This window comes from Salvelinus alpinus, chromosome 4, assembly GCF_045679555.1.
Source record: "Salvelinus alpinus chromosome 4, SLU_Salpinus.1, whole genome shotgun sequence".
NCBI classification, from domain to species: domain Eukaryota; kingdom Metazoa; phylum Chordata; class Actinopteri; order Salmoniformes; family Salmonidae; genus Salvelinus; species Salvelinus alpinus.
In genome coordinates this window covers 15,221,045-15,231,390 of record NC_092089.1, presented here as the reverse complement: position 1 = coordinate 15,231,390, position 10,346 = coordinate 15,221,045, and the positions used below count along the sequence as shown (strand labels likewise).

At 42.4% G+C, this 10,346-nt stretch overlaps 1 protein-coding gene across 1 annotated transcript; it reads left to right on the top strand.

Moving 5' to 3' along the window:
* The first annotated feature begins 2,898 nt into the window (after nt 1-2,898).
* sox4b (SRY-box transcription factor 4b) lies at nt 2,899-6,692 on the top strand. Its single transcript, XM_071395736.1, has one exon. It carries the CDS (start codon nt 3,441-3,443, stop codon nt 4,569-4,571), a length of 1,131 nt encoding a protein of 376 aa, XP_071251837.1. The 5' UTR covers nt 2,899-3,440; the 3' UTR covers nt 4,572-6,692.
* Nucleotides 6,693-10,346: the final 3,654 nt, after the last annotated feature.

Below are 10,346 nucleotides of genomic sequence, written 5' to 3'. Positions count from 1 at the left end.
CAATACGTAAAGTGACGTCGCTGATTGGCTACACATGCCGAGCTTAACTTTTCTCAGTGTATTGTACAAATTCAAGGCAGGTGACGAGTATATTATTGAATCCGGGATACACTGGTCAGGATTAATAATAAATTAAAGATTCATAAAAAGAAGAAAAAATATTAATGGTCAATATTTTATTTAAGTAGGCTAATTAATAAAATAATTGACTATGAAATCATAAATATGAATGATAAAAGTGGTGAATAAGTCAATGTTCATATACGGTCATTGCTTTGACTACATGTACATGTTGCTAAAGACATTGGAAACTTTGAGATTTATTGTTGGAAGAACCGACAGTTTCCAGAACAGAGAATCCGAGAAGAGGGAGCAGCTCGAGGCGCTGAACACCTGTTGCGATTAGACTGGCACGCGACCCATTCTAAGCACTCGCGTGGCAGCTGCGCAAACGTTAAACAAAAGTTGTGAAAGAAAGTTTGAAATGCATTGAAGATTTCTATTCAAATACACACGCACGGACGCGAGCATTGACGCTCGCTCTCTCTCTTTCTCTCTCTATCACATACGCACACACACACGCACACACTTTAAAATGAGAGGCTTTTATCCGCGACACTACAGTCCACCCACCACCCAACGCGTGCTCAACGACGCACCATACAAAAAAAATGTGCAATCAACATACAAAAATATGCTCGTAAAAGTGGTAAACTATTGAAACAGGATCTCTGCTTTTCAAGAGAAATACAAAAAGCCGTAATAGTCTGTTCTTTCCCTCTGATGGTGAATGGAACAATGCTGCCACAAGCCATCTGGTCAAGGAGTGGATGTAACAACCCGACACCCCCTCGGCCAGGTGCTGGGCTGTAGCCCTAGTCAGACCTCGTCTTCACTGCCTCCATCTATTACTGTTATTATGTTGTATAAAGAGCAGATAATAGGGTTAGGTTTCGTGGTTGGGGGGCCGGGTTAACGCATAGAAACAACATCTATAGAACATGAGTTCACCAGTCAAATTGCCAAGGGTTCGAGGTTTCAAGACCTAATTCTAAATTCTATCGGTTCTATTTCTATGGGTAAGCGTCGAGCTCTTTGGTTTATGAGTTGCCACTCCATTTATATTCCAGTCATGCTCAATGAACCCACAAAACTGGCGCGCTATTACATGTGCTTTAAAACTCGCTTTTACTTGGATGCGGACAGATATCAGACCATATTATTAAGCACAATTGTGCTCAGTGACATGCGTATATCTACGTCTAAGGCTGCAACTGGGTTGAACTATTAGAATCGCGTTTTGTTTCTTCATCTGTAACGCCTCATTCACTTGATGGGCTGTAGCGGCACGTGTGTACTAGGTCTGCCTGTAATGAACAGCACAGCATGCTAAGGTTGACAGCCTACCTGTAATAATAACACCTTTAATGAATTTCACTTGATTGGCCTTTGACAAAGTCGGAATGGTGATCAGCATTACAAACACTCTCAGTAGTTACTGACTGTGCAGCAAAACAATGTTCGACCCACTGGCTGCGTGTCTGACTGAGTAACATTATGTAATTAATCTCTCCCACATATGCAAAGTTCTGGGAGCGGAGCTGTGTCTGATTTCTTTCATAGGAGCTAACTCTTGTCATTTAGCTCCGCGCTGCCATCTAGTGACAAACACAAAACGCATCGCTGTTTCCTCAGAAGTGAACTTGGCTGTTTTGTGAAATTGGCCGTTTGCTTAATACCTGTGTAATATCAAAAACATTGGCAACAAAGGCTACTGGGGGAGATGTTTTAAGTCAGTATAATATATTTATATTCTAGGAGTAAATGTGAGAACTCTGAATATTGTGTGTTCATGAAATGTTGTGTTTTTTCCCACTCAATGTTCGTGCGTAAAAGCGCTTTCTCCAGTGTGTCTTATTACCACGCTCTCCGGTCTACCTTGGCCATTTGTATCTTTTTAAAAAAGTGTAGTGTGTAGTCTCAGCTTGCATGTGTGTACCTCCACTGCCTCTTCCTCTCTCCTCTCTCCTCTCCGCCAGCTGCAGCACTGAGTGCGGGGCGTGCGTAATGTGACAAAGGAACGCCCGTGTCGTCCTCGGCTCCGCCCTCTCTCTCGGAGTCAGCCTGGTGAAAGTGGAGCCTGCTGAAGAATCTCTTCTCACCAGTACAACAACTCAACTGAGGGAGTCCGCATGCATGTGTCTAGACATTTCCGTGTTTGCGAGCCGAGCTTGCACTCGCGCTGGAAATAAAACGAGACTCACTGAACTGTTGAGTGACATTGTGCCATGTTTGTTATTGTTATGAACCTGACGAACCTGTAGGGGCTATAAAAATATAAGTATATAATTAAATACAAATTACTTTGTTATAAACATCATATTACACCTCTGTATTCTAGCAGGCTAAACCAGGATATGTTCTTATAAATTAGCATAATTACTCATATATAAATATATGCTAGAACCTTTTTATATATTCTCTCAAACATTAGCTCCTATATCATAATAAATCATTATAGTCCAAACAGGGTTGACAAGGTGTTCCATGCTTCCCTTTATGCAACAGTAGGCCTATACTACTCTTGAATGATATGATACATTAGACTGGTTCCCATACATACAGCAATACCTTCATGATATAGGTATGGCTGGTTGGTGTAGAAAAAAGTCGAAAACATAAGTATGTCTCTTTAAAGCGAAGTTTGTCGTGTATACTGGAATGAGGTCAGACATAAAGCTCCTCATTGCACGCGCTGATTATTATTAGATTCCTTTTTTTTTTTTGGACCAATGAGAAGAAACTGGGCGTGGTTTTGGCACTAGACAGGGTAGAGACAGCCACGGATTGGCTGAATTGTATCGCCATTATATCTTTGGAAAAGGATAAAGCTGCACGGGGAGAAATTAGAAGCTGCTGAAAGTTACAGAGTGCGCAGATGAAAGGTGGATCGTAGTTCTAGTGAAACAGGCTTCTTCCCGCATGGTGCTCGGAAGAAAAAGCTATGCAGAAAAAGAGTTACCTTACTTTAGAAACTTTGAACATTTTCAGTGTCAGTGCGCTCACACAGCCACTCAGTTTGCTTTCCGCTGCTTACACGGCACATGTTTAAGTCCTACACGACTGCTAGGGTTGATTAGCTTAGGCTACATAAAGCATTGTCGGAGGAAAGAGAGTGGAAAACGAGGGACAGTTTTACACCGTTCGTTCTGTATCATATTACAGAGACTCGAAAAAGAACTTTTAACAAATCCAGCATTTTTAACGGCTATCAACGGATTCCTGTGGTTCCGGTTCGGCACATCTCAGGACTGACTTCTATTCACACAGCCAGCTAGAATTGTAAAATTAAAAATATATACTTTTCTTTTTAAAAATAAACCTACTGTGCGGAACTGAACTGGAGAGCAAGCAGGCGCCCTCTCATTGACATTATAATCATGGTACAGAAGACAAGTAATGTGGAGAGCTCCGAGGCTGTGTTCGAGGGAGAGTCGTCCGATTCCGGAGCTATGGACCTGGACATGGCATCCTCCCCGAGCCCCGGCTCCACGGCTTCTTCCGCGGGGGACGGCAAACTGAACCCCGCCTGGTGCAAAACACCCACCGGTCACATCAAGAGGCCGATGAACGCTTTCATGGTGTGGTCACAGATTGAAAGGCGTAAAATTATGGAGCAGTCGCCGGATATGCACAACGCGGAGATATCCAAGAGACTGGGCAAGCGCTGGAAGCTGCTGAAAGACTGCGACAAGATTCCCTTCATACGAGAGGCGGAGCGGCTCAGACTCAAGCACATGGCGGACTACCCAGACTACAAGTACCGGCCCAGGAAGAAGGTAAAGTCCAGCAGCTCCAAACCGGGCGAGAAGGAGGGAAAGATCAGCGGTAGCAACTGTAACACCAGCATGAAAACATCTTCTAAAAGGAGTGGCTCAAAATCATCCAGCAAACCTCAGAAAATAGTTTTTGGGAACAGCACCAAAACACCATCATTCCCAGAACAAGTCATCGGCACAGATCACCATTCTCTTTACAAATCCAAGTCTGTTTCTGCTGCCAAACAAATACCCGACAAGAAGAAGCGTGTGTGTGTGTTCGGGGGCAGCAGCCTGAGCCACAGTGTGAGTCCGTCTTCAGCAGCGGTGCCCGCCAGTCCCACGCTCAGCAGCTCGGCGGATTCCAGCGAACCACTCAGCCTGTACGAGGACGCAACAGCCAGCAGCAGGGGGGGCGGCGAGTCTCCCTCCAGCGTCTCGGAAGACTACACAAGCATGCGGGCGTCCTCCCCTACTCCCTCTGCTTCTCACTCCTCGTCCTCCTCCCAATCCTCTTCATCAGACGAGGAGTTTGAGGATGATCTACTGGACATTAACCCTAGCCCTGGTTTTGACAGCATGTCGCTGGGAAGCTTTGGGTCCTCGGTTTTGGACAGAGACTTGGATTTTAATTTCGAGTCGGGCTCCGGTTCTCACTTTGAGTTTCCCGACTACTGCACCCCAGAGGTGAGCGAGATGATTTCAGGAGACTGGCTAGAGTCGACCATTTCTAATTTGGTGTTCACGTATTGAGCGAGAGAAATAGAGAACGAGAAAAACACAAGCAGGAAATGTTGTCTTACTATTCTGAGCAAAAAAAAGAAGGGATTCCGGTAAAGTGATTGTGTGTCATACGGTAACCTACCAAGGGTCCCTCCCGCCGAGAAAGAGACTGCAAGCCCCAAGCGCTGACTGTTGAACAAAGCGAGAGAATAACTTGCTTTTTATTTCAAGGATCAACTGTCGACTGTTATTATGAGACATGGCTACAAGTAAGCTGAAGTATTGCCTCGACTGGAGCGGAAGAGGAAGATATTGTTGCGCCCTGAGTAGGAGTGATCGGCTCCTATTGAAAGAAACACTCGATCAGAACTGGAAAACTGTGATTGATTTGCACGATTATAGTGATGGCGGGTTTAGGTCAGCTATACTTTATTAATCAATGTTAGTTACTTAAAAGGGACATTTTGAGAAACGTTTTATGATCGCCAAGTGAACTTCATAAGACTCACAGAGGTACAGAAATAGGCTGTCGGGACAGTTGTTGTTGTTGTCATCGAGGCAGATGGATTTATGAACCAGGTGGGTTGTTGACATAAAAGTCAAACCTTTTTTAAAAGATAAACGCATGATGTTACCTGTCCTCTCTTTTACTGAGATGTATGTTAGACTGTCGAACAGTTGAAACTAGTGTTAGGGGTATTTAAATGGATAGATGGCGCTATGTTTGATTCCTTTCTACCTAAAAGGAACAAAAAAAAATCACCAGCTGTTTTAATTCTTAACTTCAGGATTCAAACGCAACTGAAATCTGTGCTGAACTTTATACACTTCTCTACAATTCAGGACCAAAATTATTTTATGTTTTTTCTGATGTTATGTATAGAGAAATTCTCACCGATTTTTTTTTCCATCCTCGAATTTTCTTTTGTTCGTTTTTTTCAGAGGACATTTTTATATGATGTATTTATATACTGGCCAAAACATTTTCGACTTAATTATTTTGTTTTGTTTTCTTGTACTGGTCTTGTTATGATGTTTTCCCCTCACCGTCTGTTTCCTTCGCCGAAAGAAGGGCTAGACTTTTGATTTTTTATATTTAAATGTAGACTTTTGACACTTAAAGAGAGGAAACATTTGTTTATTTTGTCAGTGTATTTTTGTACAGATATATATCAAGGGGGTGTCAATCGGTGTATATCGCTGTTTGGATTCCCTCATTTTAAAGATCCAGGTGGCGGGTTATCTCATGAATCGGCCTTCTGTCCATGTTTACAGTATCAATCTGCAGGCTTCTTAAAGACACAGTACCACATTTCAAAACCCCTGTGAACACGCACTTCAACACACACACACACAGTATTTTGAGCAGCCACACTTCTGCATTTCATTTTAGAATCTTGCCTAATAAAGAAAGATTGTAGCTTTAAATGAACAATTTCTTGTCGTTTTTTTATATCGACATTCTGGTTTTAAAACCACTGGATGTAAGAATATAAAATCATTATAAAGCATATTCAAATTGCGTTTTTTTTTTTGTTCCCGCAAACAACAATTATGTAGACCTACTGCTTTTCTCATTGTATTTGAATATGTAATGTTTTCTACTTGTTCGCTAACTCTAGCTAATTGTTTTTAGTATCTTATGGCATGGTGAATAATTAGTATTTGTATTTCAGATTCAGGTTATAGCTGTTGTGTTTTTAAAAAAAATATTTAAAAAAAGATAAGAAAAATTTGGAAAAACCGTGAAAACATCTTTGTACATTTGACTGTGTATCATAAGCAAAAAAGTTTGTGTGTTTTATGTGTAGTTTAGCTATACCACAACAGGCGCTAGAACCGATCGCTTTCTACTGTCTTTACTTACGTTGAAGGTGGTTGTTCAGGATTTTTATATATATATATATATACAGTTTTAAATAAATTAACTTTATTTTCATCCCATTTCTGTGCAATATGCTGTGTAGAATATTGTTTTTTGTCTAATCTTTGCCATAACAAAAGTTTTGAAAAAGGGGGGGAGGGAAAAACTCATGCCAGCTAATCGTGTCAATTCACTGCCTGTCAGATTGTTGATAATTCTGTACATAACTTTTTTTTTTTTTTTTCAAGAAGGAAATAAAAAAAGAAATCAGCTGGAACTGAAACATATTCTGGTCTCTGTCGACTCATTCTGTCTGATCTACGGATGGCTCCTTTTAAATCAAAACACTACTTTAATATATACATGATGTTTACAGTATACAATCATCGTTATACTCTACTCCTCTCTGTCGACTCATTCTGTCTGATCTACGGATGACTCCTTTTAAATCAAAACACTACTTTAATATATACATGATGTTTACAGTATACAATCATCGTTATACTCTACTCCTCTCTGTCGACTCATTCTGTCTGATCTACGGATGACTCCTTTTAAATCAAAACACTACTTTAATGTATACATGATGTTTACAGTATACAATCATCGTTATACTCTACTCGTCTCTTGTCGACTCATTCTTGTCTGATGTTTTTGTACTTGTATAGAAATGCTGCTTTTAAAACTATGAAAACAAGGTGTCCATTACTGCACACACATAATGTACACACGTATACAAAACCTACTAGTGCATTAGACGTGCTTCTTTTAGGTAATGGAAAATGGTGTACTGTACACTAGTCAATGTAGGGCATTAGTGTAAAAGCTACAAGGCCTTATTGGTAAGCAGTGGTTGTTTAGGATAGTTTATATGGGGAGTGATATCATGGAAGATCCCATACTTCACGCATTCTCACAGACATACTGTATAAGAAATAGAATTACCTTTACGTGGTCTATAACGTCAGTCCGTGTATGAATATTTATTTTCATGTTTATTTAACTAGGCAAGTCAGTTTAGAACAAATTCTTATTTACAATGACGGCCTACCCCGGCCAATATCTACCCTAACTATGGTTGTAAATATGACTCCTTGTAATCCTTGGGAGGTGATGTTCTGGTGGTATTACAAGGGTTGTGTTATTCAGCAGTCAGCATCTATTCACTTCCTAGCTCCATGTCTGTCTCCCAGACAGTGCCTCCCCTCCCCCTTCCCCAGACAGCACAGTGTATTAGCGTATGTGGGGGGATGGGGCCCGGCTGGCTGCATGCTGGCTAGGATGCAGGATGAGACATCCAAATCAGCACAGCAAACAGGCTGGGCCTGTATTCACATTCAAGAGTCTCAGAGTAGGATCAGTTTGACCTTTTGAAGAGCGTAATGAATAAGATGACATGTACAAGGTGGGTTAACCTGATCCTGGATCAGTACTCCTTCTGAGTGCTGATGAATACAGGCCCAGGCTTGTCTGATGAACACAACACTCTGTCTCAGTTTCTAACCTGTTATTTTACTACTATATTAACTACTACGCACTAAACAGGTTGTGTTGAGTTCTAGAACCCTAATTAGAATGTACACTCCTAATGCAATGCTTCATACTAAGTGGTAGGCTAGAATGGATATTGGGAATTGTCATTTTAGGACTAAAACCTTGACATAATTCCTTCTCCATTCTGTATTCGAATCCCTTCTAAGAACCATACAATTAGCCACTTGATTAGCTAACCTGATAGTGGAAGTTAGTGCTGCTATCTCATACCTACCCTGCTGTAGCCCCCTTCAGCTCAGCTGATTACAGAGAGGGAGGTGAATGAAGCTAGTGGCTCAGTAAAAACCCAGCAGGGGGGGAGGCTAGAGCCTCAGCCACCCCCCTCTCCTCTCTTTGGGTGAAGGGGAGGGTGTCAGGCTGGGAGAGAGGAGAGGCAAGACGGCTGGGCTGCCTTCCTGGCTAGTGGGAGTAAGGACATTACACTGTGGAAATCACTGGATACTGGGGAGTATGGGGGATTTATATAGAAAGGAAATGTATTCAATGTGATTGTCAGTTAGGGTCTGAGTGGGTGTGTTTGTAATCTCTGCACCTTTTACTTACTGATCTAAGCATGTCAGTTAAGAACAAATTCTTCTTTACAATGACGGCCTACACCGGCCAATCCCGGCCGACGCTGGGCCAATTGTGCGCCGCCCAATCACAGACAGTTGTGATACAGCCTGTATTCAAACCAGGGTGTCTGTAGTGACGCTTCTAGCACTGAGATGAAATGCCTTAGACCGCTGAACCAGGGTCTGTAGTGACGCCTCTAGCACTGAGATGAAATGCCTTAGACCGCTGCGCCACTCGGGAACCTCACCTGCTCCTCACAGGTCCAAAGCCAAAGATATACGTTTCAACGACACTCTGGTTGTAAACTGCAGTCACCTTGTGAGGCTTCCTTTCAGGTAACACGTTTCACCCAGTAGCCAGGCACTTACTCATATTACGAGTGGCCTACAATGAAGAAACAGACGGAGCATTGAATTGTTTATTTTTGTTATGATGATTTGTTGACATCTGTCAATCTGTCCACCTCACCTTACTCACACCCGAAAGTACTGTACTTACGGAAATAGAAAGAAACGTCAAACTTTGACTTCAAAATGTTCAAAATGTTCTTCAAAAATAATACACCTCCATATGCCTCTCCAGTCTTTCTCTACCAGCCTCTAGATACACCAGCCAGACTGTGCCTATCTCTACCTCTAGATACACCAGCCAGACTGTGTCTATCTCTACCTCTAGATACACCAGCCAGACTGTGTCTATCTCTACCTCTAGATACACCAGCCAGACTGTGTCTGTCTCTACCTCTAGATACACCAGCCAGACTGTGTCTATCTCTACCTCTAGATACACCAGCCAGACTGTGTCTGTCTCTACCTCTAGATACACCAGCCAGACTGTGTCTGTCTCTACCTCTAGATACACCAGCCAGACTGTGTCTATCTCTACCTCTAGATACACCAGCCAGACTGTGTCTGTCTCTACCTCTAGATACACCAGCCAGACTGTGTCTGTCTCTACCTCTAGATACACCAGCCAGACTGTGTCTGTCTCTACCTCTAGATACACCAGCCAGACTGTGTCTATCTCTACCTCTAGATACACCAGCCAGACTGTGTCTACCTCTAGATACACCAGCCAGACTGTGTCTACCTCTAGATACACCAGCCAGACTGTGTCTACCTATACCAGTAGTGCACTATAAAGGAAATAGAGTGCCATTTGGAGTCTGTGGGTTGTAAGTGTATTTTTTCATGCCCCCCTACTGGCCTCTGGAACTTGTAGTCCGGTCAAGGGGAGAGAAGAACTACAATGGACTGTCACCATCCCTCCAAATGTGTGTCCCTCCCCCAAGGACCATACTCCACTGGTACCTTACAGCTATCTGTCTGTATCCCTAGGTATCCGTCGCATACCACAGACATTCAATATGTACTTTGGTCCCTTTAAAGAATCAATATGATTCAATGCTTGATGGAATTACTGCCTTGTACTGGAAAAACCTCAACATTGTAACTGAACCAAAGCAGATGGAACTTCACAGGTTATGCTGCAAGGCAGTTCAGAACAAAGAACATGTTTTCAGACTTGTGACTTGTTACACAGCGGGTGATGTTTTCAGACTACTGACTTGTTACACAGCGGGTGATCTTATCAGACTACTGACTTGTTACACAGCGGGTGATGTTTTCAGACTCGTGACTTGTTACACAGCAGGTGATGTTTTCAGACTAGTGACTTGTTACACAGCAGGTGATGTTTTCAGACTAGTGACTTGTTACACAGCGGGTGATGTTTTCAGACTCGTGACTTGTTACACAGCAGGTGATGTTTTCAGACTAGTGACTTGTTACACAGCAGGTGATGTTTTCAGACTAGTGACTTGTTACACAGCG

Excerpts from the sequence above, each read along its gene's own strand:
- sox4b (XM_071395736.1), top strand. The coding sequence starts at position 3,441 with ATGGTACAGAAGACAAGTAATGTGGAGAGCTCCGAGGCTGTGTTCGAG.